Genomic DNA, 27,795 nt, shown 5'->3' with positions numbered 1-27,795 from the left:
ATCACGGCTTTCCTCCGGTGATTCCCCCCACGTTGCCGGCTTTCGGTGGTGCCGTTCATTTGCCGGGGCTCTCCAGACCGACATATGCATGGGGTACTTGCATATGGCTGTGCACAGGCAAGCTGGACTACGTCAGCGTAACTCTCACGACCTCGTGGATCAGGCCCATGCTTGACATTCAGAATCAAGATCGCAGTCGCCACAAAAAATGCGTCTTCCACCGCGATGAGTGCGGAATCTCGGGGGATCACGCGGACTTCGGGGTCCGGCCCCAATCCAACGGGGAGGTCATAATTTCAACTGGACTGGTTATCCCAGGGTTTTTATTGGACCGGATTTCTGGCGGGATGGCCAGTGGCTGGCGCTAAAGTATTGACCCTCACACTTTGTGGGGAATCCAAGTCCGAGGGGCAAGGCGGCCCGTCAACAGAACGGTTGGACTCCGAACCCTCACCGAGCAATAGAGACAGAGAGGGGTTATTCAGTATAGGCAACTCGAGGACGCGTATGAAGGTACCGCTTTCTACGGCCCCTGCTAGTATCTACATAGAAAGAATGGCCGTTTTGATCACTTCCAGGACTCTTTTTGGCTGGCTCAAATGCGGAAGATGACCAGCATTGCAGCGCTCAATCTTGCTGTTGGCAAGTGCGGCCAATTGCTCCTGCAATGGAACTGGCAGGGCTTTGTCCTCTTCGCAGATCAGATAGACGCTTGGGACGTGTTTCCACCCAGTATACGCCACTACGTCATCCCATCCCTGCGAGGGCTGAGGCTTGAGCGCGGTCAACCATTTGCTTCTCTCTTCGTCAGGGATGTCATTGAAAAGAAGAATTTCGGGCTGGGCACAGTATGAAGCGCCACCCTTGGATCGCTAATGTCAGTATACATATATACCTCGCAGCGTCGCCGACCCTGGAAATTCGCGAGTGACATACCTCGACCACTGCAAAGGGCAATGGTTGATGCTGGTATCCCTCCGGGAATACCGCGGCAGATAGGAAGACGATGCCGATCACTCCACCCCGTTCTCCGTGGGACGCACGTTCTTTCTTGCTGAGTGCCTCCATGGCTTCGCTCCCAATGAATCCGCCGCCCGAATGCAGCACGAGGAGCACCTCGTCGCCTCGGGTGACGAGGTGCTGGATTTTCTCACGAACTGCAGCGATGTCATCCTTCATGCCTGGGTTCCCTGGAGACGTGCTCCCGGTACTGGCCAGCACGGCAGTCTCGGCAGTGAAGCCATCGGCAGTGGCTAGGGCGACGATAGGCGCAAACACCGAGGGCCCTTCCCAGAAACCGGGAACAAAGAGGATCGTCGGTGCCATCCTGGCGAATTGATCGAAACGGGACGTGATGTGGCAAAGATCGACCGGTCAATACCGATGAATTATTTGGTCCTGGGACAGAATTGGGACGCCTACGCGGTCGGAAGTAGCCGCACTATTTATTGCGGCAATGCCGAAGCGTTTTTGACAGTGCAGCTGAAATCCTCCAGGTGATCCATCTTCGCTCTGTTGATTGGCGCATGGCGATGTTGGCGCCTGCGCTAATGCACTAAAGACGGCGGTGTCATTGGTTCCTCCGTCAGGATTCGGGTTTTTCATCTGACACGATCATGACGCATCCTTGAGTCGTGCTTGTCTCTGGCACACCGGTCCCGGTAGAACTGGGATTCTGTATCGACATTCTGGCAGAAGCTGACCATCGCGCATATGCATCCTAAGCCCAACGACGAAATCGCGACCCGAACGTGGATTGGCCCCGTTAATTTCTCGCACTATATTCCCGATTTGAAGTCTGGATTTATAATTCAGGACATGTTTATTGTGTGATGCTGCCACATCTGTACTGGCCCCCGGGCCGAGTTTCGGGGTCCGGAGAGCTAGGATGATGGTACTGTATAGCGCCCATACTGTCCTGTAGTGAGTGATTCCTTGCCAGCTAGCCCGGAGATCTTGAACCTTAGGATTTAGTCATCTATTATCGAGAGGGAAATCTAATATTTCGAGCGGGGTGTATTCCAATAGCACTACAGATAAATCCTGGTCTCTATATAAGGCAGGTAGATAGGTAGTTAAATATCTTCTTCTCTCCCCTCCAAGGATTAGCTTATGGAGCCTGGTGGGAGCGCACAGAGTGGGTGGGAAAACGCCATTGTCCAAGAGAGAGGAAAAGAGAGAGAGAAAGCTATTTTTATGGCTGGGGCGACGGCCCGCAAACCTCAGACACCATCAAATTGGATTGATTTTACTTCCAACGCTGATTCCCCATTGGCTTCCTCGTCAACTTTGAACCGAATATGCTCCCTTGAAGTGCTTCCCTGATCCAAGGTAGAGCCGCAGTTATATCCGATAAGCTGCACCGAAGAAGGCAGCTATGGTATGCTTGTCATTGCTCTGGTCATAGCGATAAAGAATGTTGATATCTTTGCTCCCAGTACCAAAAGCAGTAGACGAGAAAGTCACGATAGAGGTGACAAGAAGCCCAGGACGCACTGGGAACCTAATTCTTGAGGAAGGCTCGCTGGATTGAAGGGGAAAAGGACCATCGAAGAATCTCTTTCAGGCACATTTATATCTATGAATATTTCCGGTGGGAATGCTGATACTCATTTATGGCTAGTATTTTCACCCCCAGATCGGTTCACTGAGGGATTCATAGCAGATCGCCCCAGCCTTAACTAGCGCATTGAAGATATTGGGAGTTGATGTTTTGGTAGCCCCTTAAAACAAGGCTGGCCAAGCAATGCCATCTAGTACGATTCTATGTGGCCTGCGCTTGAACAGGGATTCCCAATCTTGCTGCTCCTTGCTAAGAGTCAGATTCGTTCGCAGTTGGTCAACTCAAGCCGGATCGATAACTGCTGCCAAATAGATTGAGTACAGACTGTGCAAGTGAGAGCAAAAATACAGTAGCGGTCAGGTCCCTCGATGCAGGCCCGATAACCCCTGGACTCCGCAGCGACATGGCTGTGTATATCCCTCCAAATGCGCGGTTAGGTGAAAGAGCGTCGATCCCTCAGCGGCGTGTATAGCTTCGTGCAGAGTCAAGCATTCCCCGGTCGACTCTTTTCGTCCATCTCATCACCTTCCTGACATAGCTGGCGATGAATAGGCCACTACGAGTCTGAATGAATTTTCTCCTCGTCCATGCTGTCCCACATTTGACCGGCTTGCATAGACTACTCTGATGGAGAGAACCCGGCGGGGTTGGGGAATCCTGGCCTATCAGTGATATCTAGCTGATCTCCGGAGGTCTAATCCCTCGTTGGCATCTCTGGCAGAAGGGAATCAAGATTTTCTGCTGGAGGCGCCATATTGAAGAGTACGAGTTTATGTACTGGGGATGTCACAGTGCTCGATCAAGCTGTCAATGATCAGCGGTGCAAGTGGTAGCGGATTCTGGAAGCCGTTCCGTATGGCTACTACCAACGAGATGATTCTGGCCGTCTCCTCCATGAAAGCATGTCTCTGGTAAAATTGATCGAAAGTTGGAAAATTAAAATAGCACATCCCTCAGCCCTTTCATCTCGCGACGTGTAATAATTGTGGATTACCTCATTTTGGAGCAGGACCGCTACGCTGGTTGTTCATCCAGAAACGCTGCAAGTTCAATGGCCATGCCTTTCCGAGCCACAGCATGAGCCATCCATGGCCGCTCTAGCCATCTGAGCGCGACTCACCGGGCGAGACTGCGGGAGAAAGTCGCGACTGGGAGTATCTAGCGAAGGGCCAGTGTCTCGGGTCACAGCAACAACTCCTTCAAGATCGCGCTTGGCAATCTCCGATGTGTAGATCAAGTTCAACCAGTTCCCTAGCCGGTAGCCACCCTTGGCAATCTGCAGCTCAATGGTGCCAATGGAAGCATTGTAGTACGACGGATAAAGGTCGCCCTTCTGCAGCGCCGCCGCTCCATCTGGCATGACCACCGAACATACATAGGCGTTCGCGTCCGACGCCCATCGCGTGGCCGTGGTGACCGCATCGCTGATGCTATCGCCCTCAACCCAACTCGCCGCCTGGGATTTGAAGCTGCCGGATGTGATCTCGTCGATCAGGGTGTTTGCCCACGACTGCGCGTCCGACAGATCGCTGCCGCCAACTAGTTTCTCGGGCATGTAGGTGTCCCAGTCCGCATGGAGGTTGTCGCTGTAGCCATCAAAGGTGACTTTGATATCGTTTCCGCCCACCTCGTAGGCTTCGTCGTGGAGCGGTTGCGTGATATCTCCCACGAAGTGCACGATGAATTTCAAGGCTTCTTCGACATTGGCGGCACTCAGGCGCCCGTCGCCCACGCGCTGGGTGTAGTTGGCGATGGCCGACACTGAGCAGCCCGAGCTGCCACAATCGCGCTCGTAGTCTACGTTGCAACTGGATGGGGGGTTATCCTCCGCATCGATGAAGTGCAATGGCGCTGACCATTTCCCGGCTGTGGTGAGACGATAATGATCGGCCCAAGAGGCAATGTTAGCAAGGTAGGAATCGGAGGTGTCGCCCAGAATGCCTTGTGCCCTGATATCCATTAGCACCAGAGAAAGATAACACCTTCCGAGATTGGTGTCCATAGGGACAACCGCTTACCATGATGCTGTACTAGAAGAGACGTAATGCTGAGCAATGTACGCAACTGTCGCATGGCCTAGTGCGCCCCAGGCATCCACCCCTCTGGACGCTCCGAAAACCACCAGAGCAATTGGAAACCGGGACCTCATTTTCACAGTCGTAGGAGGGGGTAGGAGCAGCAAGAGATGAAGTGTAATGGGTAGATATTTCCAACGTCGTCGGAAACAGCTGGTAGCAAAGTAGTAAATTGTCTTCGCTGAGCAGGAGCTGCAGGTTTATATATTCTCATGCTGGGAGTGCTGGACCATACTATTCAGGTTGAGAACTGGCGCCAAGTCCTCATGCATTCCGAGGTTACAGCAGAATAGTAACTCTTCCAGGGCCCAAGGTTGAACTAGTGAGATGCACTCATCTGAATGGCCAGTCGCAGTCGCGGGGTAGATTCCCTGCCCTATTATCACTGTCTATCACAACCGCTCGGTGGGTTCGACACTGCAGGGTGCCGATATCCCTTGACCCTGCACATCTTGCAGCACATGCCTTATCTTGCATCTTTGATAGGGACTTTGCCCTGCCATCTGCTTCATAGCAGATATTTATCCTGGGGGTCACCACGGGCCGAATGGCATCTGCATGGATTGCCCACTGCGTTCTTGGCGAGCCCCTCTTCAGTCTTGATTTAACTGTATCAGAGGCATCAATTGGAATTGTTCATCAATAGGCTAGCCTGAAAGGGGTTCGTCGCGGTCTCGCGGGTTGCGAAGCTCCCACCATCGGGGGCCCGTCGGATGATACGCTGGCCACATTATAAAGTCACCGCGAGCACAGGCACGTACCGGGGTCCCAAGGAATTTTCGTAAATCAAGCAGAAGTGCTTGATACCCTGGTTTGATCGCTGGTTCAGGAAAAGCAGGGCGGGAGATAAGCCTGCAATGTCGAGGAGGCATAAAGAAGGCTAAACCGCACCTGCTCCACCGTCATCAATTGGAGTCTCAAATACCCCTTCGGTGTGCCTTCCAGTACATACGACCACAGGGTGTGGAGAACAGGGCTTCCCGTCCGCTCAGCCGTACTTAAGCCACACGCCGGCGAGTTAGTAGTATGGTGGGTGACCACATGCGAATCCTCGCTGTTGTATGTTTTTGTTCCCTGTTCTTCCAGGGAAAAAAATGAATGGCCTTTTGTCGTCGTATCTCGCTTGTTACTTGACCTTAGCCGAGCCCGAGGACATTTTGGCTCCGAAGATCAGAAGTATCATACCTCAGTCCTCAGACCTGAAATCTTAATCAAATACGACCAGATATCCATCGCTAAACCTCGTCTTGCTCGATGATGTGTTTCAGATGTACTTCTTCCTTATAAAAGTGTTATAGTCCTGGACTGAATGTTGATACAGTCTAAGTACGATGCTTCTCGGCTTCTATTTTTCTTTCGCTTTTTTATCTCCTGGAGCATCGTTTCCAACGGCCCCAATATATACGGGACCCGCGAGTTACCGTCATGTTGAAGAGGTTTTTCAAGCCATGGCATGAGTCCGTTGAGCTAGTTGTCGTTGGAAAGAACGCTTTTGATCAATGCCTCGAGATCCGCCTGCGTCTTCTGCGGTATGTCAAGGAGCTCGTTGTCAACGCGCTGAAATTCTCCTCCATATCCCTCTGCAAAAACAGACCGACAAAAGAACCCGACAGAGGCTGCAAGATCAATAGCTCCACTGGAATACTTCCTCTGTGCCAAATTCTCCATTTCGGCCGTGCTCACATTTTTCGGGGTCCAGATTCGATCCGGTCTGATCCTTTGCGCGATGGCCAAAATCTCGTTCTGCGTCGTGACGAGATCTTGGACAAAAACCGATCGATTTTTGGTCTCGTTCAAATGGCGCAGGACCTTCACCACAGTCTGGCCGATTGTAGACAAGGTGGTGGTACTGAAGGGGCGGTCTCCACCGTCATAAAGGGGTGTATCTCCTCCTGTCAGGTTTAAGAAAAACCCAAATGCAAGGCCCCAATCGAGAAACGGGTGAGAAGGCAACATCAAAATTAACTATAGAGGACATGGTGCTCAAACAGGCTCTTGTGGTAGTTATGTCTCGTTAGAAAGTGGCCAACCGTCCAGTAATTATCGAGGACGACGCTTCGTGGTAAGACCCGGCGCAATGATCGACTGATTACTACATAGAACTTGATGTAAACCAATCGGAAGTTGAATCTAACACTGGAATCAGAAGCCCAAAGACTTGACGAATGTGGATCCGAATGTCTTCGCAGAACTAGTTCGCGCGTCCCAGCTTCTGAACCGGGTACTGACTCACGTACATGACACTCCATCACACGATCGCATGGATGGCATCGAGGGAGTCGAGATTCTCAAATTGTTGACCTCGTTTTTGACTACTTTCCAAATGGAGGAACGAGGGCCGCCTTTATCGAATAGCGCACTAGCAATATCGAGAAGGTGACAATACCCAGCCTGCCAGATCAAGTCCATGGATAATTGACTCGTTCCAATGCTATTAATGCCATGCTAGAAATGAGGTCGGATCCCACATGAATATATCGGATAACCATTGCTGTATCCACACGTCGCTAAATATTCTTCGATCTTTCGCTCACGAGATTGGACACGGAGGAGAAATGTCGAGCCTACTTGACATGACGACGTTATCGGTTTTTCTGCCCCATTGCTTCTTCAAGGCTGCCATGTTGTGTCTCAGCGATGCCCGGATTTCCAAGGGAGTTGATCCAGGACCCTCCATCCAACCGATGAAATCTCTACTAAGTCATCTTGGAATGAGATGGGTGGCAGCAAGTAGGGACCCCCTTTGAATTCTATACGAACAGCGCTGATTTTGATAGAACGATATCGAGAAAGGATAGAAAGCGCACAAAGGAAACATGAATTGTAAATTAATCTTCCAGCCTTTGACACGAAGACCACCATGGTACGTGCCACTTGCGATAGCCATTGGTCCAGATTATATAAAAGGAACTGTTCGACGGTTACCATTTGCTCTAGCTCGTCTTATCGATAACTACAGTAGATTGTCACAATGTATCTGGATTTGTGCAAGGAAAATGCTGAGACAACACAAATACGAGAATAGATCGTCAGTGGAGCAAGCTAGGCAGGCTAATTAATCAATGGACAAAAAACAAAAACAAAACATACAACAGCGAGGATTCGCATGTGGTCACCCACCATACTACTAACTCGCCGGCGTGTGGCTTAAGTACGGCTGAGCGGACGGGAAGCCCTGTTCTCCACACCCTGTGGTCGTATGTACTGGAATTAATATTCCAACGGTATATGTAGGGAAATAGATGCAAAACAACTAGCCGAGTAGTCATGGAGCCCTACGGTTGTCCCACTGCCCATGTCGCGTCCATGTTGGACCAGTATGTATAGTCCAATCGGAGATAAAAAAATCTTTATTGTGCTAAATACCCAGTAACGAACGCGCATACGATGCGATCTTTGCCGAACAGGCTGGATGAAAGGCTGCTCCTACGGTTCAACGGTTCAACGGTTCAGGCACAGTCGGAGCCCTGGAGGTGAATGATTCTTAACTCAGCTCTCCATCTGGTTACCTGGGCATCGACTTCCACCTTGACTCTTACCCCTGATTGTTGCTGAACCCACAATCCGAATGCCTTCTTTGCCCGACGAATTGACGTTCCCCATAATGACACCTCCATAGTTGGAAACAGACCCTTGGTAGAGAGTATCCCCCTGGCATATTGGTACCTGTTATACCGCAATTAGCTTCATATCCCTCCATCCCTGATATAGAATCTTATATTAGCCCTCCAGATGAACTCACGGGTTCATATGAATGTGCATGTTTCTTGTTCTTTCTATTTGCCTTAAAGGCATGATCAGACCGATCCCAGTCTTGCATGCTAGCTGAGCGATCACTTGATATCGGTGTTTCCCCGGGATTTTCTGGCCGGAATGACGGACAATAGCTCTTTCGCAAACGCGGCAGCGGTGGCCGCAGCATATGGTTGCCATTGTTTATTCTTATGCGAGTCGGCATAGTCACAGATTCCCCGAATGACCAGAGAGGGCATATGATCCATAATTCCTGCTGCTTCCATCTCAAAGCAGAGGATCTCCTCTCGCAGACTGTGTGCCATTCGGTCTCAGGTCAAGCCATCTCTCATGACCTGGTTTCCGGATGCTATCAACCCACAGTGAAGGGATGGATCCGTTGAAAGCCGAGGTTTGCGATATATCAAATAGCCAGGAGAACACTGGGAGCAGTTCCCATCAGTCGCGTCTGCATGATAATATCTCGCCTTGAAGAGAATATCGGTCTCTGGGCCAGGATGGGTGAACTTGGCCATACTGGGATACCGCTGGTGCATCTGGGAAAGATAGAACGGGATCCGCGTGAAGCCAGCTAGCTGGTCAGCTTCAAGACTGGCAAGCGCCGTGAGCAGGATTGAAGGGGGCTTGTTCAAAGCCCCCGTGCGTTGGAAGCGCCCACTCTCCACCGTCTTGCCGTAGTCATATTGGATGACTCCCCCGAATATACCGGTCGGTTTGCTCACCACAATGTCGCCCAGCCGAACATCAGCAGTTCCACCGGGGACGCCTCCACCAATACCAACCAGGAGACTGAATCGAATGGAAGGGAATGTGCTCAGCATTTGGGTTGCGACATTAGACGCAGAGGAGGTGCCATATACGCCTGCTGGGAGACAGGCGAGAACGACGTTGTGCCCGCAGATCGACCCCAGAGTGTAGACATTGCTATCGCCTCGAACTGGGGGAAGTCTCTGGTGGATCTCATCCAGCATGCCTTTTGCAACCGCCATCTCCACCGAGAGCGCGCAAATCCACCCGATCGTGTAGCTGCGGTAGGTTCTCTGCGCCGACGAGTCGCCCATTTTCAGTTCTGAACGCCAGGTAGGCCGAGTGCTCGTTGTGACGGGGAAGTAAAACGTCCCAGCGAATTTGAAGTGTGTGTTGCTCGTTTCGTCTCTTCAACTCTGGGATTCTTCACTGGGACTACGTGGTTGACAATCCGTCAGCCGCCACCTCATCATCATTCATCGTGCAGATGGCGAATCATTGAGCCGCGGAGCCTTTACAGAGCCAGAAGGGAGAACTGGAGACCGAGGGCTGCACTGGTTGGTCCACGTATTGGTCTGCACCCGGGTTAACATGCAGTGACTGCGCAGTAGGGCATGCAAGCAAGACGGGCAATCGCCAGATGTGATAGGATACAATAATCCCATCCTTCATCACTCGGCGCTTTGAATCGCATTGTCGGGGGAGATTCTGGGGAGATCGAACGTGAATGACTCCTCTGGCCAGTCGACAGGGACCAGACAACGAGGGTTTGGAGGAGCTCGAGGTGATTGAGGACCGGGATACCATGGAATCCGATGGACTCTGGGAGCTGCACGGCTTGACGCTTGACCGGGTTGCCTGGAGTGCATCGCGTTCGCCGGGCGAAACCGTGCGGGGAGGTCGACTCCCGCCCTCCGTTGAGCCCCAATCTCATCTCGTATTTGTACGGCGTCGCCAACACTTGGGGGATCGGTATCCTCGGAGATCGGTGCACTGCTTCAGATGAATCCCCCGGGGGCGCAAGGCCCGACCAGAAATGGGACTACCTCCAACTATGGAGTGACGCTGGGCAATATCGCAGGCGAGAGACATGAGATCATTGGTATGGATTCGCCCAGGCATCACGGTGCGGACCGGAGGCTAACATTCCATCTTAGGGACGAAGAGCAAGTTGACCTTGCATTCTTTTCTCCGTCACGGACTCAATCTAACAGATGGCGCAGTTTATGTCCATACGAGCCCTCACCACGACGATGCGATTCCTAAGCTGCTAGCAGAGCTGCGGAATGTCCTCACTACCAGAGACGCGAAACATCAATCCAGTAGATCGGAGACCTCCCGTCTCACCACGTACGATGATGACGACAAGGATGCCTGGCGCAGCTTTCGCCGCGATCTGATCAAATGTGGCTTTCGGGGGGAGCATATCGCCAGATACTCCGAAGACTTGAAGGCTCATCTGTATGACCTCAGGCTAGGAGAGGCCGGCGAGAATATTAATATTGCGATCTCGCAAGTGAGGTACGGATTCTCCAATCTCGAGCCATGATACTCGATGCTCAACAGGGACTAACACGGATCCAGCACCGAGCCAGCAAAAGTGGAGGAGCCTCCAAGGCAGCCCAAACCTCAGGTTCGAGTGGCGATTGACGACGACACTTCGAGCGTCAAAGTTGAGCCCCCTCGACGCTTCACAACTCCCGAGTCGGGATCCCCCCAGCTCCCACGATGTGGAAGTCTCGAGGATCTCGCCAATACCATATCTGAGCCACACGTTCGGCCTCCAGAGTCTAAGCAAGGACCAGAGCCACCGCGAGGACGGAGGCATGCACGTCGACGACCCTATCCGCAGCCTCCGAGGGCGGCAGGTTTAGCATGGAGTTCAGCTGCAACGGTAGGCGAGCGGCCAGCCTTCTTCACAAGCACAGGTCCTTCTCTCTTTTCAAAGAGACCACAGCCAGCACAGCAGAGGCCAGAACAACCCTTTGGCTACGAGCATGAACATACAGCCCAGTATCCGAACGCGCAGAGTGGTGCTGCCAATTGGGAGCCTTTTCCTGGATTTGCTCACGCTCCATCTCCCGGCTTTCATCCACCTCCACCTCAGCCTCAACCCCAGAATCCGTATTCGGCTCCCCAGTACCATTATCCGCCACCGCCCGACTTTTATGCAAGCGCGTACTACCAAGATACCTCGGCGCCATACTTCCATCCAGGCCCCCAACACCAGGAATACATGTACGGCACTGCATTCTCCACTGGCTATCCAACTTATCCGCAGTGTCCACCCAGCACTGCTCCCTATGCGGACAGCTCCAGGCCATTCTCCCCAACAGGTAACCCCCAGCAGCCGCCTCGCCAGCCTGATCCGGAGAAGACCGATACTCCGCCTCGAGGAAGGGCTCCTCGAAGAAACCCCAGTCCACCCGTCCCATCACGTCCCCTACACTTGATGCTCAAGTGGGAAGAAACCCCAGAGTCATCATTGCACCCGCTGAGGGACGTGCCCAGTCTTCCAGAGGGCTGGGACTGGCGACTCGATGATAAGAATCGACTGTTCTATGTCGACACGTACGCACGAGGAGATGAAAAACGCTGCTTCTGGCTCCCGCCGAGAAATGAAGAACAGGTCAAGGACATGCCGGGCTGGGAGAAAACGTATACGCTCTATGGTCGCATCTTCTGGGTACATTGTCGGTCCGGGATCGTCTCGTATAAGTACCCAGGTCACTGTCACCAGATTGCACACACTTTGACCGGAGAGCTCTTCCTACTCGTGGATCCCCTCTCCCGAAAATTCGAGCACTGGTCCCAGGTGGACCTGAAATGGTTCAAGCTCGATGATTCGGATGTGGCGTGCCAGATTGAAACTCGCGTCTGGGAATCAGGAATATCCGACGAAGCGGCCTGGAAACGAGGTGATCTGTGGTGGGGGAACCCCAGTGTGAAAGAGCGACATTTGAAACTGTCGGTGTGGAGCTCTCATGCGGATAGTATCATCTCTGAGGTGAACAAGCGCCCGGCTGCCCGTGGCGTTCGGAATGTTGGCCAGGATATTCATGTCGCGATACCGGAAGAATCAGAGGAATCGAACTCGTCAGACATGGAGGTAAGCTAGATCATATATTTGCACAATGGTCAGCTTGGAAAAGGATTGCTGATTGGAATTCTCCGATTACTTAGGATGAAGTATATTTCGACACCGTGAGCCCAGTCTCGTCGCAGACTACACAGCCTACGTCGATTACGAGGAACGAAGTGGAAGACTGTGGATGTGGAGGACCTAGGCGGTACACTTCTAAGGAGTTATCCAATTATAAGAAAGCGTCAGTTGAAGATGCACCGGATGATGATGAGGATGCGCAACAGAGTCAAGATTCTGGCGAACGTTATGAGCCCTAGATTCGAAACTGATGAAATTCGAATGCAACACCTTTCGTCAACCACGACGACTACCCCCTCAAGGAGTTGGATAGTTCCTTGAAAGTTCTCCAGTTAAATTACCCTTCTACTATACTGGCCTGAGCAGGGGCTCATGATCATTGTCGGCGTTTTCAATCCATAGATGGCCGCGTGGTTAATATCGGCCAATGACGTGGGTATGAGCGCACCCGGCCACACTCGGGGATGAACCGCCACTTGATCAGAGATCTCAATGGAAATGAGCAAGTTGCGACAGCCAGCATGGCCAAAATATTTGAGTACGAAGATTATGCATGGGTTATTTCTACACAGTGAGCCGGATATTCAGCCGTCGGGGTCCTGCATGAGTACAAAGAATCGGCATGAAACGAGGCTTGCCGGAACACATTGGACACTATGTATAGACAAAAAGACTTCAGCAATCGAATGAATGACACTGTCTACTCACGGCATCTACTCTGTCGGATCGGTTCCGACTACCTGCCGACAGCATCCGTCGCATGCGAACAAGGGCTCACCGGCGTCGCATCCAGATCCAACAAAGCATGAGATCGGTGTCCACCTGCAAATTCTGAAGGAGAGAATAGCAAGTCTAGGCCTCTCACCGACTCGGCTGTCTTTTCACGCCCAGACTGTTCCACGCTCTCCTCGATGGAACAGTGCCGAGTCACAAAAAAAGACGCACTTACGACGAAAAAAGCCCCGCCGGGGGAAACTCACGATACACGATCCACACCGTTTGAAGGCCACTCAATGGGGAAGGGGGAGCGACTGATCTCGAACGAAAGACCGGGGCTGATATGCATAAAATTCTACAGTGGCTAGGCCCGCCAGCCTCGTCGGGTGTCCACCACGAGTTGTCCAGACCAAGCTGTGGCGGATATCGTTGTACCAAACATCGCTTATATCTGTTGCAGTGCCGATGGCGCTTGGCCGTCGACAGAACCATTGTTCATACTTTCACCACTTGGCGATAGCATCAGTCATTTTGCCATAAATGGCAAATCAACCATAATCCACTGTGGTGGTGGTGGTTTTCACCGACATGATTCTGATGCCTTCCTCGAACTTTCTCCCCGCCGCCACTGTACGCCACTGTAAACCGTATAATCAGCCCTCATCGTCATAATGTCAAATGGAAGCCAGGGGAACGCACAGAATTCAGGCACCATCTGGCAAGTCCATGGAACAATGCATCTGTGCGAGAAATCGGGTCTCAGAGGGGCAAAGGGTGATTGGCGCAGAATGCAGTCGGCCCTGCCAAGCCCGCAACGCACAACACTGATTGGTGTGAAGCTATGCAACTTCCTCCACTGGAGATAACACCTCCCACCAATCACGCTGCTTTCAGTCTCCGGCTCTGGAGCCACCACACACACATCCACGGCGCGTTCTCGAGGCTGCGCCAAAAATTCCGTGTAAACCGCGCAAGGCGCCAAGAGTGCCTGGATGCCCGACCGGCAGGGCCTGTCTGCGGTTGAGTCAAGTGGTAGACACACTGGGATGGTGAACACGCATGGGCTCTGGGGATTCTGGGGGCCAGAGATCCTCGTCGACCTCGTAAGCAGAGCCCAATCCGGATTGGGGCGAAGAGTTCGGGCCCGTTCGTGCTGGGAGAGAACGCGAAGTCGCCCACCACGTTTGGTGGCCCAAGCCAGGTCCACTCGAGATGGACTTGTCGTGGCCATTGCTCCAGTCGGCCAAAAGTCCATGGCCCATGATGGATTCCACCTTCGGCGTCATCCTGGTTTTGGGAATCCCATCTTCGACTGGTGCATCCTGAATCCTGCCTGTCGTTCCAAAAGCCGATCTGGCTCGGGACAAATCCTGCATCGAGGGCCCCCCCCTAAATAGATCTAAGTCAAGATTGCTGATGAGAGGAGCGACAGCTCTTGGAAAACAATGAACAATAATGGATGTAACCACACGGTGCAGTCGGTCGGCCCCGTTTGCATCCACAAGGTGAGCCGAAACCATTCGGCGGATGGAAATGGGTGAAAAGGTTGAAACCGGAGATCCACTGCGGAGGACAAAGGAGAGAAGACTGGACAAATCGACCAAATTCGAAAAGCCGCGTGGGCTCTGCGAATGACGAATCCCGTGTCAGGCCAATCATTCGCCGCCTCACCGTTCGACTCGCGCCACTGAGTCGGTCCTCCCTTTGCATCCACTCCCTCCTTCTCCCAGTTGCTCTCCTACTGGTTCCCACTGGCCACACGTCCATCCATGGCGTCGGCCCTTCTGGAACCCCCAGCGCCTGCGACTCCGAGCCTTTGCCTTCCCCCAATAGGCCCAATGGCCCAATGGCGAAGACCCAGTTTCAGCGTCTGTACCTGCATCCCACGGCGCATGATGCCATGGACGGAGACCTTCAGGTACCAGGCACCGCGCATTACGACTGGCTGATCGGTCTAGCCCTTCGTCGCAGCGGCAAACGTGGCACGGGGGCCACAAAGACACGAGTTTCGAGTTTCGAAACCAAAAGGTATATATACCCTAGTTTTGGCCCCTTTGAATCCTTCTTGGGTCCCACCTCATTCTCTTCGAAGAACTACACTCCTTTATATAGCGGAAGTTTGACACTTCTCCCATTCCTTTCTTCAGTTGTCTGTGCAGCCTTCTTGAGACTCTTTTGATATCTGGACTTCTCAGTCACCGGACTTTCCACATCCAGTCAAGCCTTGGGAAAGAAAAAAGAATCAGCAACAATGCAATTCACCAAGTCTCTTCTGCTGCTGGCAGCTCTCACCACCGGTGCTCTGGCCCGGGTCCAGGGCCATGCCCGTCGCCAGGGATCCGACTGGACTTCCGTGCCTGCCACCGGTGCCGAATCGACCGCGAAGTTCGGCCAAGTCACCAATGCCACCGGTTCCGGCGACACCTACAAGGGCAACGTCGGCAACCCCTACGGCAGCAACATCGCCGAGGTGGAGGCCTCCGCCGCTAGCTCGTACAAGTACGTCGTCCAGTTCCAGGGCTCCAACACCGAAGACTGGACCGTGGTCATCTGGAATAAGTACAGCTCCTCCAACGAGGACAACGGCTGGGCCGGCAAAGCGACCAAGACCTTCACTCTCTCCCCGGGTGCCACCAAGTACTATGCTTTCGACGAGGACTCCCAGGGTGGCTGGGCTGCCGCCGCTGGCTCCAGCGTCCCTACCAACAATGTCGATGGTGCTTACTCCGCGACCTGGGGTGAGTTCGACTTCGGCTCGTCTGCCAACGACAAGCACTCTGGTTTCGACGTTTCCTGCATCCAGGCCCAGGTCGGCAAGCTCACCGTGCAGGGTATGCAAATCTGCAGCAAGTACAACGACAACACATGCTCGAGTATCACCTCCAACATGGCCTCTGTGGACAATGCCTACACCGAAGCCACGCAGTACGTTGGTGGCATTGGTGGCAACCTCAATCCCGGCCCCGTTCGCCTGGCGGTGACCCTGGACTACAGTGGCTAAGCACTGTCTGATGGGGACATTGCAAATCTATCGACGTCACGAGTTTTCCGCTTCTCCGTCCGTCACGACTTGTGTTTCAGCTTGGTGCGCATGAGGTCAGATTTTACTCTTTTTTTTATGGTGCGATGTATACCCAGATGGCATGGTCATGATCATGGTCTTGTTTTCTTATCCTATCCTTCTCTGTCTATGTAGACTTGGGCTGGTCCTTTTGCAACCTTACGATATCCCACGATATCCAATACAATACACCATGAATAAAAGTTTCGACTCTTCCTCATCGAAATGCTCCCTTTTGCGCATTCCGCATTCCTAGTTCTAGGCATAGGCGATATCGCCCCATGCTAGTTATGTGGCGCATCATTACATACGGGACTAACTAGTTTGAACAAAAGCGTTTCCACCGCAATTCGTAGTCAGCGCTAGCGCTGACTCGTCCCCGGCTCTCGCCAATCAGCATCCACACGGCGATGCATCTTCCACACTTCCACACTTCCGCGTATCGCTTCACACGCCCCATCCTGTCGTACGCGCCCTTGCAGCCACGCGCAGTTCTTGAAACGACGGCGCCGGCTTTGGTCAATCGCTGTGTCGTCGTCGCCCCACGTCGCTGGTGATCGCAGACGAGCCTATCTGGCACATCGATCGAGTCATGTCGATCGTCTCAAGGTATGCGCCGACAGAGCGCGTTCTCACCTCTCAACATGACACATATCCTGCACGGAAGTCTCTCCAATGTTACCTCCGCTCTGGATTCTCCGTGCGACAGCTGAAACTTCTGCGACCGGTCCATCTCACCCAGCTTACTATCCTTGTCAATAGGGGCCACCAGATGGCCCCCATGGAGCATCAGCAAGATCGACATTGTGCAACTCCACCACGCAGCTTCCGCTGACGGATTTTGTTGAATAACAATCATCCATGGGTTTTGAACAGTGCGACATGCAGCTCATATCGGATCTGAGATCGTGCAGACAGTGCCTCGACGGATTCTTTACATTGATCGGCCCTCTAAATGATCAAGATCGTGCCCCCCTCCTTTTCGAAGCTGCTGTTGTCTTCATCGCCCGGGGTCTCCTATAGCCCCTTTTCCATAGCGCGATCCCATCGCGCCCGTCACTCTCCAGGATGACTGGCCCCAACTCCTTGCCGCAAACATTACCCTATCTAGTAATGGATGCATACATTCCGATGACCAGGTTATGTACTGTGAACATCCGGAGACACCTGTGCCGACTTCCATGCAAACTGGCAAACAGTATCCTCCGAAATTAAGACCTACTCGGAAGTGTTCAGAATCCAAATGATATGCCGAGCCACCTGCGAGTCTAGCCTCTCAATTTGCTTTGCCGTGCATATACTGCCCAACTTGGCAGACTACGTTGACTCCATACTCTCTGGCGCCAATGCTACTGCGACCTGTACTGGATTATGGTTAATCTCGCCTCGAGTGCGGTAGAGTACGCAGGGACTTCCGACAGTTGTGTCTGCATCACGCTATGGACATGTGGGAGTTGTCGGATACACTCCGTGAAGTAGATCTCTCCCGAACCGCTTCTGTATCTCTGATGAAATCTGTACTCTGTTCCGACAAGTTCTCCCGAAATATCCATGGATTTAAGCTCAGTTGTTCCATCCCCTGGTCGATATCACTTGACAGATTGCATTATTTCGAATCCGCTATTTAATGACGCGTTATGTCTGTGTGCTGAATCCAGGCATTTCCAGCAATGACAGAACTACCTCTGCCGAGGGCTCACAAGACATGAACGCCCTGTGGCTTGATGCTGAAAGCACCATTTGAGTGAAGCTGGTAGTCTTTACCATCCAACTCGAGATAGTACAACGCATAGGAAACAGGGTTAGCGGCCGTGGCAGCGCCGATGAAAATAGTCACCACCTCGTCGATGATTTGCGAGTCCTCGAGCTTCTCCCGTCTCGGGATCGGAGCTGTTCAATAAGGAGCCAAGCATGTCCCTGCGAGCAGCTCCCTCCTTCCAATACTTCACGATCTCGATGGCATACGCACGCATGGTGCTCGTTTGCCCGGAAAATCTGTACTGATAAAGCCAATTGACAATAGCCGGGCATTCGCTTCATCGCCTCCATCGTCGCCCCTTCGAAGGCTTCCACCAATTTCCAGGCCTTCGTCCGAGAACCGCTTTCTGGGCGTCGCCTTCCAAGTCAAATGCGTGGACGCGCTCATTGAAGAAGGAATTTTGCGACGGGTGCGAGGAGCAATAGACCTAAATCTTCGGTCGCCTTGATGCATTGCTTCGGAGCGAAGCTCCACTTCTTGGTCAAATCGCCAACGACTTCCACCATATCGTTGAAGATAGTAGGTGAGTCAGTCGCCTCCTGGGTCAAGGGCGGCATGATGATTCGGTGCGCGATGCCCCAGCTCTTCTCATGGTCGTATGCCGTGAATAGGCTGTCATGCACCGCAGCGACAACGGGGCCCATCACGCATTTCCGAAATCGTGTCTGGTCACAAAGCTCTTCAAGAAGGGCAACACTGCCAATGAACACGATTTGGTGGCCCCCCCAGCACATTGATCTTGAATATGGGACCTGTCTTGTTAATCAATTGGCTGAAACTCGCTAGGAGTTCGCTTTTGAAACATTAGTACTCACCATACTTCTTCGCCAGGTTGTCCAGCGAACCCCAGGTATTGTTAGGGCTCACATCAAATATGTTGCCCATTAAAGGGATTCCCGGTGGAGGAATCTCGCTAGGCATAATCTTAATGGCTGAATACTGACAGCTAGCCTTCGCAGGACTTAAGATACAACGACCGATCAGAAAGAAGGATAAGGGAGAGTTGAAAGTGAGCAATGAGGGAGTCGCACCTTCAAAAGGCACTTCTAATTTTCTTCAGTGACACGGAGTGTGCCATAGTCGACCAATGGACTGTGATTACATTGGTCTGGAGCGAGTTCTACATGATATCTCAGCGATCGTCATTGGGCCTGTGACTTGCAGGTGCATGTTTATGCACAAACGGTGAAGTTCTCGTAATTATCTGACTGCCTCTATACATGCCTCCACACACCTCGGGTTGGCAGTCCTGCTGAGAAAACACCACACTATTACTGATTGTCCAAGTAGATGGGTCCCGGTACGTAGATCCGCGGTTGCTGGGGAGGGTTGACATCATGTTGATGATGCACCGAGATCTCAAAAAGAAGGTCTATGCATTGCGATCGCAATCCTGCAGGCATCACAATCATGGCCAGTCTATATCCATATCCGCCAATCCCCATCAACTGCGTGGACAGTCCGGAGCCACCATCACGGAGATCTGTCCCTTTGCCCAGAGAAATCAACCTGGTTACCAGTCAGCCTGTCCCTTTGCCTTCGTGTTGGCTCATATCATTGTGTCATTTTACTGACAGCTCAGCATTCCAGAAACAAACTCGACTAGATGGGGCCCCAAGGACGTCGCCGCCCTCCGGGCGCTGCGCGAAGAGGTCGTAGATGGCAATGAACGCCTTTTCCGCACACACCACCGCTCCTTGGCGCCCTGTCCCTTCGTATACGAGACAACCGAAACCGATGGCAAGATGATCTGGGTGGTAAGCATTGGACCTAACGTGCCTCTGTATGACACCCATGCAGGCGGCCGGGAGATTCATCTGTACCCTGAATATCTGCTGCCTCAGCTATCCCAGGCGTACAGTGGCAGTCGCCAGGACCCTCTCCGCCACCGAATCAACCCCCGGCGGTTTCTGGTGGCGTCAGATTTGGAGCTGTTGCACCGGTTCTTCCCCTCGGCGATTGGGGCGCGCGTGCTCATTTCCGGGTTTATCGTTGTGCTCTTCCGCAATCGCAAAGACATCGAGGCCTCCTGGCTGGAGGGTTGTGTGCCAACGTTCGGCCTGTTGCGGCTGGGATACGACATCGCGGTCCATTATCCGACCGAGGCTGTAGCAGACAGTGGGAACGCGGTTGCTGACTCGCCAGACCAAGACGAGAATGCCACGCCCTTGGGTCTGAAGTTGAAGTTCCCCGACGGTTCACGGGGCATCGTTGTCCCAACCCACGCCTTTGTGGATCTGAAAACGCCGCAGGAGAACATGGCGCACAAGCATGCAAGTTGGTTGGCCAAGACCAAGTCGACCTTCTCCAAGGCAACCGCCATCAAGATCAAAGAGCGGATCAGGAGGGGATCTGCAGTAGAGTCACCTCTTGGGAAGAGCGTGTGGTTTGTTCAAGAGCCGAAGGAGGTATACATCGACGGAGACAGCCGGGGGAGGATTTACCACTGACACTCACAGAAAATCGGACATGTCACGGCAACGTACGATCATAACGTCGTGCGGTCGTCAACGTTCCCCCAGACTATCGACCATAATACCTCGGTTGTCACGGGCGACCACCTGCCCAAGATGTTAAATCCACCACGCGCGCCCCTGATCATCGGTTGGGGCGACTACCGCGAGGCACTCGACGGGCATCTCGCATTCACCATGTCACTCAGCGCACTGAGCCAGACGTCTCCGGGAGAGAACCGGCGGGACCTGTTTGGCACGATGCAGAAAGCGATTGTCGAGGGCTCGGAGTACCTATGGGACCGGAAATTTCACACCCAATCCGTTGCCCTTCTCTGGCGCGCAATGCACGACGGCACGGAGATGGAGGGCTTGTCGGGCTCGGTGCTTTGTCTCGGACAACCAACAGATCCTCATTGCCGTGCTGTTCTCTTCAAACACTTTGAAACACCCATCTGCGCGCAGCATTTCGACATATCGGATCCGTCGACGCACGGCGATCTTGCGTGGTCCAGCATCAAGGGCGGGTTTTTGCTCCCGCCAGAGATCAGAGATGCGGAGATTATCTGTGAAAGTGATCAATTCTCGGCTGTGCCGTCAGACCAGACGTGGGACATAGAAGATCTGGGGTAAAAGATGTTGATGGAAATGTGCGCGGTAGCCCATCAGAAGGGAGACAGAAGGAGAGAAAGGGAAAGGCGCAAGTTGCCTACTTCCAGTAGATGCTTGAATATCTAGTTTCACCAGCTACTGTATCATATTCTGCATGAGTATCGAGTTGTTCCCAATAAATAGTGACTGCCCACAAAAGAGATAAAAGAGCCATGTTAATTTCCCTCTTCTGCCAATAGTCTTTTTCTTTCGTTTACCCTGTATAACTCTGTATGCTCAAGTCGCAGCTCAGCGCATTTGATGCCACGCTTCGACTCGATCTGCACTGTTTGCAACGAGCCGCGATCCTATTCTCCACAGATTCGATGCTAACAGCGCCGACACTAAGTGGACCATCTCAGCCAACTCAAGGCTAACCAAAGCAACCTTAGCTAACTTCGGCCCGGTCAAGACTGGACAGCCTCGGGTTTCCGTTGGGGTTCGGACCCGTGGATGTTCTGGCAGATATTCTGCGATGTCAAAGACTGAAACGTTGTCAGTAAGTTTGACTGGCTCGTTTTGCTCCGAACTCCATATACCTTGTCCGTGAATGACAATCCATGTGTCACCTTTGATGTTGTGCGCGGCAATATCTTTCATCGAGTACTCAGGTAGCTCGGCGTCCGCTATACATTGCGCCTTGAGCTTTTCAGTATCGGAAAGAGCCATCTGGGTGCGAATGGTGAGTAGAAAGTTTTTGAGTGTTTAGCAAGATCGAGCTGATAAAATGAAGTCAATGAAGTCTGGATTCGAAGGACCGGCCAACGAGGATGTGGAAGGAAACCCCTCGGTGCCTATACATCAGTCAATCCGTCTCTATCTCATACCTATTTGCCTGGATGGCTCAGATATCCGAACCCGATCAATATCGCAGACAGTCGCATTCAGTCTGTTCGAGTGCCGGGACGCCTTGGACGCCTTCACGGTGAGAAGCAACCAGCCGAAGCCAATTGCGATTGGGCAATGTGGTGGACCTTGGTGAGCCTTGATGAGTCTCCATGGCACTGTGGCGAATGGCCGATTGTGACTTGGTTGAGTTCCGACCGAAGTGTTCTTGTACTCTGCAAGTCCTGGAGGCCGAGCGGGTGAAATGGCCGCCCAAGACGGAGACGGCGTAGAGTAGCCATCTACCTGTGGTTATGATATAGATGTACGCACGATGAAGGATGACGATGTCCCATCTCAACAACTTAGCTATCCCAGTTATCCACTCCCCCGATCTCTTTGGCTGTCATGTCGGTAGATCGCCCTAGCATTGATATCTCGTCCAATCAGCCAGCTGCAGCTTACAATCTAACCCGAACTCCACCGCGGTATCAAGGCGAGCGAATGAACAAACTAACGCCAGAACGGGGCGAAGGCAACAATGGAAATCCCGCGCTCGGACTCGGCCGTAACGGCGGCTTTTTTTCTCTCACGGTCGTTTTTTCTCCCCTCTTCATCGTCATCATCATCATCACCATCACCCACCACCAACCGCGAGAAACAGCATGGCCGACGCCGCTCGGTCGCGCCCCGCACGCGTTATCGCCCACGCGCTCCACGAGTTCGGCCTCGTCACGATGTGGCAGTCATCGCGCGACGTCAAGTTTCTCTGCGCCCAGCGATTCGTGCGACTGTTCGCATATGGTGGTTCGACGCTGATCTTGGTCTCTTACCTGTCTGCCATTGGTATCGCGGACGACCGCATCGGTCTGTTCATGACGCTGACGCTGGTCGGAGACATCGTGATCAGCTTCTTTCTGACCCTCTTTGCCGATGCCATTGGTCGCAAGGCCGTGTTGTCTCTTGGATCGGCCTTGATGGCCGTCAGCGGCGTGGTTTTCGCCCTCTTTGGGAATTATTGGATTCTGCTTGCTGCCGCGGTCTTCGGTGTCATCAGCCCCAGGTATGTGGTTTCTGTTCACATTCCCTTGCATGATGAGCCTCGCGAGGTGATGCTTGGCGGGAGTGTCGATTGTGCATGCTGATCGCTGCAGTGGAAATGAGATTGGTCCCTTCCGCGCGGTCGAGGAGTCAACCTTGGCCCATCTGACGCCGCATGAGCAGCTCTCAGACGTCTTCGCGTGGTATTCGCTGCTCGGCACAGCCGGGACTGCGCTGGGTCAGCTCATCTGCGGTTGGATTATCACCTCGTTGCAGTCGCTTCACGGATGGGAATTTATTCCTTCGTGCCGCGTCATATTCTTTGTCTATGCAACTGTGGGTGTGATCAAGCTGCTATTGACTCTGACTCTGAGTCGTCAAGTCGAGGCCACTCCAGTAGAGGAGCCATCAGAGCAGCAGAATGGCGAGACTCGTCCGCTGCTAGCGGAACCGGCTCCGGTGGAATCGGAGACAGAGACAGAGACAGTCCCGAAGAAGAAGCCCTTGTGGTCTTCGCTCGACAAGGACCTGACCGCGCTGGTGCTTCGTCTGTTCATCTTGCTTGGGCTGGATGCTTTCGCATCAGGATTGGCATCGCTGTGAGTCGAACCCCGTCTTCTGGCGACATGATCTTCGATGGCTAATTTCTCCAGCTCCTGGATGACCTATTTCTTCCGTCGCAAGTTCGACTTGCCCGAGGGCGAGCTGGGTACCATTTTCTTCATTACCAGCAGCATTGCGGCGACCTCCATGCTAATCGCCTCCTCGATTGCCAAGCGCATTGGCAATGTCAAGGTATTCATCCGGTTTTTTGCATCGCGTGTTGTCATCTGCTGACTCGTTTCGGTAGACCATGGTCTTTACTCATCTACCATCGGCTCTCTGCCTAGCTCTCATTCCGATTCCGTCCAGTCTGCCATTGGCATTGACCTTCCTGGCTCTGCGAGCGTGCTCCCAGAACATGGACGTCGCACCCCGTTCAGCCTTTCTAGCCGCAGCCCTGCCATCGGACAATCGGACCGCCATTATGGGTGCCGTCAACGTGGTCAAAACCACCACTCAGAGCCTCGGCCCGCTGCTCACCGGTATCTTGGCGCGCAACAACATGTTTGGCGTCTCGTTTATCATTGCCGGTTGTCTGAAAGTGGTATATGACCTTGGGATGCTGGCGAGCTTTGCTGGCAGGGACGCCGCAAAGCGCAAGCAGGCCGCCCAAGAAACCGATGAAGAGACTCGGTAGAGTAATATCAGCCGACCTGGCGATCAGCTAATCCGGTTCTTCTTAGGTTTGTTGCATACTGCCCAGAAGTCCTTGCAACAGAAAGACATCATTTCGCTCTCGCTGAGCTTTACAGGGATAGAAAAAGCCAAAATCCTGCAACCACGAAAGTGTGTCCAACTCGTGGACGATCCAGCGATTTCGTTGATTGACATGCCTCTGCTACGTTGTCCTTGCAGTCCTATAGAACGAATTTCTGTGACACGAACCCTAGCGCTTTCTTCATGTGAAATATGAACAGCATATCTTCCAGACAAATTCAATGTACATCAATACACAGCTAACATGAGCGGAGATTCTCCGAGAAACATCGACACCACTCCTCCCCTCGAACTCAAAAGACAAGCATTGCAGCCCTGCCCATCATGACGGCCAGAAGGCTCGACGAGACCACAAATAATCCAAAGCGCGCCATGAGATGATTCCGCATGCTTTGCACCAGACTGTGCGCGATGCGGGCGCCGACGTACCCCCACGCAAGAAGCACATCCAGCTTCTCATCCGACGCCCCGCGGGCCACTGCCAACGTCAAAGCGATCGCGTAGAACTGCGTCGGTTGTTCCAGGAGGTGGTTATAGTTGTCTCGCTTCCAGCGCACAGTCGCCGGCAGTTTCATGTCCAATTGGGCCTTGGACGTATGTTTGTCCACTGTGCCGATCTGGTTGATCGCCGGGATCAACGCCGAATACATCCAGACTTCCGCCGCGATTGTCCAGGCATTGAGAGCAACGACGGGGCCGAGCAGGCCGGAGATGGGCAGCTCTGGCAGTGGCATGGCAGGGAGGAAATGGCGGATGGAGGTGCGAAGGAAATCCGACTTGGTTTAAAGACCCATGGGCTCACTGGACGCATCCTCTCAGGCAGCCGGATTCCGATTGCAGAGACTCCTCTGGAACAGCCGAGTGGGCCTGCTGAGGGCTCCTTCGAGAATGATTGGAGGCTACAAGGCTGGAGAGAGGGGGATTTTGGCACTAGGAGCGCCTTGATTGCCGATTTGGGGCCAAGCGAGATGCAGCCAAGACGACCAGTGCCTATGCGCAGCACCGAGTACATGACAGTCTGTTCACCCATCGGTGACGCTCGTTGAAACGTGAGCGCGATGCCTGGCAGATCTTGTACCAGCACAAGTCGAAGTCCATAAGATGGCCACGAGAGAGGATATGAAGACATCTGGTTTATACTTGCCTCGGATGCATTCGAACATATCAGAGAATGAATCTCGGCAACGTCATCCAGGCTGGGCTTTTCATAGCAAATTTAGTCTTTCAAGCAACTGATTTAGGCTTATTTAGACTTGGGCGAACTTCCCGTTACTCGAACGGTGCTCTCCGGGCTCCCAAGGCCGATAACTGTGCTTCGCCCTGTTTGAAGGCTCGGTTATTCAAAGTAGCCAATATGCGTTTATTTCTTTTAGCATTCTATAGTTCAACAAGCCTCCGACGACGGATTTGACGATCAAACTATCAGCCAGCCGTTTCTCGCCTAAGAATTTGCTGTTAATCAATCACATACAGTACGAAAGGTTACTTCCTCCGATAGCATAGACTCGAAATCCCATAAATATCCGGTGACTTTGTTAGATTCAACGACGAGAAAACTCTATCGAAGAACGGCCAAAGGCTGATTCTCACGGTTACACATCATCCGAGAGTTACTAGGTAGGTTGAGGCTCTGCAAAGAGCTCATGCGTCGAGTTTGCGAAGGCATGCTGGAAATGCAGGAAATGCCTGGGTGAATGGGTGATCTCCGGTGATATACTTCTACTCTGTCACCTCTTCTCTTTTCCGCAATGCTTGTATCAAAAGGGGAGCCACCGAATGAATGAACCATCATCGATGCAGACACCAGGAATTCCCAGAACCCCAGTACCCAGTCAACCCGTCTCTCAAACCTCTTGCCAACCTTAGTGAACGAATGCATCATTCAGGACGCGTCATGAATCCTGACGTCGGACAAGCGGGATAGTCGGACGTCACGCTCAGAGCAACCATGAGCAGAACGAGGCGCATCCAATTGGGCAGAAGCCTTTTTGCCGTTTACTCTGCCCGCCGCAGATTCAGCGGATTCAGTGGAAGATTAAATAGGCGACGATCGACCCGATCAGAGGCTCAGTCAAGCCTGCTGGCCTTGGTTGGCGGTTTGTCGTCATGGCCACGTCCAGTTCCACCGTTCTCGCCCCTCCATCTCTGCAGCCCATCCCCGAAGACGAGCCGTTTATCTGCTTCACTCCCAATGCGGATGTTGACGCGGATCTCAATGCCGGTGCCGATGCTGACATTGTGCTTTCCTCGAATAAATCCAACATGCCGTGGACATCTTCACGCATCAGCCCGTCGCATCTGCCACTGCCTTCGTGGATGTGCTCGTCTGCACCCTGTGATGTGCGGCCCTCGTCGAGAAGTTTTCGATGCTGTCGGGCTGTGCAAAGGTCGTGTTGGCGGCTGATGGCAATTTTGTACGTTTGTGTTTGGGTGTCCCATAATCATTGCGTACTGGGTTCAATCGAAGTCTTTGCCCAGTCCCTTCCATTCAGACTTGCACATATACTAATCTCCCAGCCTCCATCCAGTGGTCTACTCAGTTTGTTCGCGCTGACATGGAATCTCCTGCGCACATTTGTTGCAGACAGCCGCGACGCAGCCATCTTCCCGAATCAACTCCCCTCTCTCTACTCGAGCTGGATGACTCACGGTGTCATCCCTATTCCCTGTCATTCTCACAATGACTACTGGCGCCGTGTGCCACTATATTCAGCCCTGAGAGCCGGATGTATCAGTGTTGAGGCTGATATTTGGCTCGAAGCTGACGAGCTGCGAGTCGGACACACAGCTCGGACGCTGCTACTAGGACATTCCCTCCGCAGTCTCTATCTCAACCCGTTGCGAGAGATACTTCGGCATCACAATCCTGCATCTGTGAATCGATCTCGATCTTTCCAACCGGGGGATAAGGATGTCGTGGGTGTATTCTCCAGTGATCCCGCACAGACGCTTGTGCTGTTGATCGATTTTAAATCCGAAGGGGACTCGATATGGCCTCGACTCGTTCAGCAATTGCAACCGCTACGCGAAGGCGGGTTTCTAAGCTATTTCAATGGTTCCACCGTCATCAGTCGTCCCATCACAGTTGTTGCATCGGGGAATGCTCCCCTCCATCGCATTTTGGAGAATACCACATATCGCGACATCTTCTACGATGCGCCACTTGGTGATCTGACTCATACTGTTGAGACTGCAGCCGGTGAATCACTCGAGGTAAAAGATCCCATTTATAATGTCCAGAATAGCTATTATGCCTCAGTCGATTTCCGGACAGCGATTGGCTCGCTCCCCCTCGGTCGTCTCTCTCAGGATCAACTCGTGAGGCTTCGTAGTCAAGTCCAAGATGCGCACAAGCAAGGTCTGAAGGTGCGATACTGGGGAACACCCAACTGGCCAGCTGGACTCAGAAAGTACGTCTGGCGGGCTCTAGTGCGTGATGGGGTCGATATCATCAATGTGGATGATTTGCATGGGGCAACCAGGCTGGACTGGAAGTCTCGCACTCGGTGGAGCTAAAACCGCTTGTCTTCAAGCTTTGTGATTGTTTTTGGGAATCTACAATATCTTTAAATTCAAAGAATGGAGGAGCACAGATCCAACTGTATCCTCTTTCGCATACCCAGTTGTCCATCCCATATCTCAAACCACTCAACGTCATACCTCATTT

General features: G+C 52.7%; 12 protein-coding genes across 12 annotated transcripts; 4 read left to right on the top strand and 8 right to left on the bottom strand.

Moving 5' to 3' along the window:
• Positions 1-542: 542 nt before the first annotated feature.
• Positions 543-1,326, bottom strand: N7459_000804 (alpha/beta hydrolase; the record flags this gene model as incomplete). Its single annotated transcript, XM_056939989.1, has 2 exons — positions 543-872; positions 937-1,326. The coding sequence occupies 2 exons, from the start codon at positions 1,324-1,326 to the stop codon at positions 543-545; spliced, it is 720 nt and encodes a 239-aa protein (XP_056804269.1).
• A 2,285-nt stretch (positions 1,327-3,611) lies between these two features.
• On the bottom strand, positions 3,612-4,712 carry N7459_000803 (S1/P1 nuclease; the record flags this gene model as incomplete). The annotated part of the gene is made up of 2 exons (XM_056939988.1): positions 3,612-4,512; positions 4,582-4,712. The coding sequence occupies 2 exons, from the start codon at positions 4,710-4,712 to the stop codon at positions 3,612-3,614; spliced, it is 1,032 nt and encodes a 343-aa protein (XP_056804268.1).
• Positions 4,713-6,105: 1,393 nt separating this feature from the next.
• N7459_000802 (uncharacterized protein) lies at positions 6,106-6,594 on the bottom strand (the record flags this gene model as incomplete). Its single annotated transcript, XM_056939987.1, has 1 exon — positions 6,106-6,594. One exon carries the CDS (start codon positions 6,592-6,594, stop codon positions 6,106-6,108), a length of 489 nt encoding a protein of 162 aa, XP_056804267.1.
• Positions 6,595-8,471: 1,877 nt separating this feature from the next.
• N7459_000801 (nucleoside phosphorylase domain-containing protein) lies at positions 8,472-9,452 on the bottom strand (the record flags this gene model as incomplete). The annotated part of the gene is made up of 2 exons (XM_056939986.1): positions 8,472-8,685; positions 8,749-9,452. 2 exons carry the CDS (start codon positions 9,450-9,452, stop codon positions 8,472-8,474), a joined length of 918 nt encoding a protein of 305 aa, XP_056804266.1.
• Positions 9,453-10,408: 956 nt separating this feature from the next.
• Positions 10,409-11,573, bottom strand: N7459_000800 (uncharacterized protein; the record flags this gene model as incomplete). The annotated part of the gene is made up of 3 exons (XM_056939985.1): positions 10,409-10,612; positions 10,664-10,928; positions 11,146-11,573. 3 exons carry the CDS (start codon positions 11,571-11,573, stop codon positions 10,409-10,411), a joined length of 897 nt encoding a protein of 298 aa, XP_056804265.1.
• Positions 11,574-14,043: 2,470 nt separating this feature from the next.
• N7459_000799 (uncharacterized protein) lies at positions 14,044-14,280 on the bottom strand (the record flags this gene model as incomplete). The annotated part of the gene is made up of 1 exon (XM_056939984.1): positions 14,044-14,280. The coding sequence occupies one exon, from the start codon at positions 14,278-14,280 to the stop codon at positions 14,044-14,046; it is 237 nt and encodes a 78-aa protein (XP_056804264.1).
• A 989-nt stretch (positions 14,281-15,269) lies between these two features.
• On the top strand, positions 15,270-16,019 carry N7459_000798 (putative allergen; the record flags this gene model as incomplete). The annotated part of the gene is made up of 1 exon (XM_056939983.1): positions 15,270-16,019. One exon carries the CDS (start codon positions 15,270-15,272, stop codon positions 16,017-16,019), a length of 750 nt encoding a protein of 249 aa, XP_056804263.1.
• A 1,756-nt stretch (positions 16,020-17,775) lies between these two features.
• On the bottom strand, positions 17,776-18,759 carry N7459_000797 (Bifunctional P450:NADPH-P450 reductase; the record flags this gene model as incomplete). The annotated part of the gene is made up of 4 exons (XM_056939982.1): positions 17,776-17,969; positions 18,045-18,195; positions 18,246-18,576; positions 18,659-18,759. 4 exons carry the CDS (start codon positions 18,757-18,759, stop codon positions 17,776-17,778), a joined length of 777 nt encoding a protein of 258 aa, XP_056804262.1.
• Positions 18,760-19,128: 369 nt separating this feature from the next.
• On the top strand, positions 19,129-20,924 carry N7459_000796 (uncharacterized protein; the record flags this gene model as incomplete). Its single annotated transcript, XM_056939981.1, has 3 exons — positions 19,129-19,138; positions 19,429-20,246; positions 20,298-20,924. The coding sequence occupies 3 exons, from the start codon at positions 19,129-19,131 to the stop codon at positions 20,922-20,924; spliced, it is 1,455 nt and encodes a 484-aa protein (XP_056804261.1).
• Positions 20,925-22,432: 1,508 nt separating this feature from the next.
• Positions 22,433-24,048, top strand: N7459_000795 (putative MFS transporter; the record flags this gene model as incomplete). Its single annotated transcript, XM_056939980.1, has 4 exons — positions 22,433-22,830; positions 22,922-23,407; positions 23,462-23,603; positions 23,659-24,048. The coding sequence occupies 4 exons, from the start codon at positions 22,433-22,435 to the stop codon at positions 24,046-24,048; spliced, it is 1,416 nt and encodes a 471-aa protein (XP_056804260.1).
• A 373-nt stretch (positions 24,049-24,421) lies between these two features.
• Positions 24,422-24,862, bottom strand: N7459_000794 (MAPEG family protein; the record flags this gene model as incomplete). The annotated part of the gene is made up of 1 exon (XM_056939979.1): positions 24,422-24,862. The coding sequence occupies one exon, from the start codon at positions 24,860-24,862 to the stop codon at positions 24,422-24,424; it is 441 nt and encodes a 146-aa protein (XP_056804259.1).
• A 1,372-nt stretch (positions 24,863-26,234) lies between these two features.
• Positions 26,235-27,644, top strand: N7459_000793 (phosphatidylinositol-specific phospholipase C/glycerophosphodiester phosphodiesterase family protein; the record flags this gene model as incomplete). The annotated part of the gene is made up of 1 exon (XM_056939978.1): positions 26,235-27,644. The coding sequence occupies one exon, from the start codon at positions 26,235-26,237 to the stop codon at positions 27,642-27,644; it is 1,410 nt and encodes a 469-aa protein (XP_056804258.1).
• Between the last annotated feature and the right edge of the window lie 151 nt (positions 27,645-27,795).

The sequence above is a fragment of the Penicillium hispanicum genome, assembly GCF_028827665.1.
Source record: "Penicillium hispanicum strain IBT 35686 chromosome Unknown utg000001l_segment0_segment0, whole genome shotgun sequence".
Classification (NCBI taxonomy): domain Eukaryota; kingdom Fungi; phylum Ascomycota; class Eurotiomycetes; order Eurotiales; family Aspergillaceae; genus Penicillium; species Penicillium hispanicum.
Note: the sequence above shows the minus strand (reverse complement) of the source record. Positions and strands in the feature narration are given on the sequence as shown.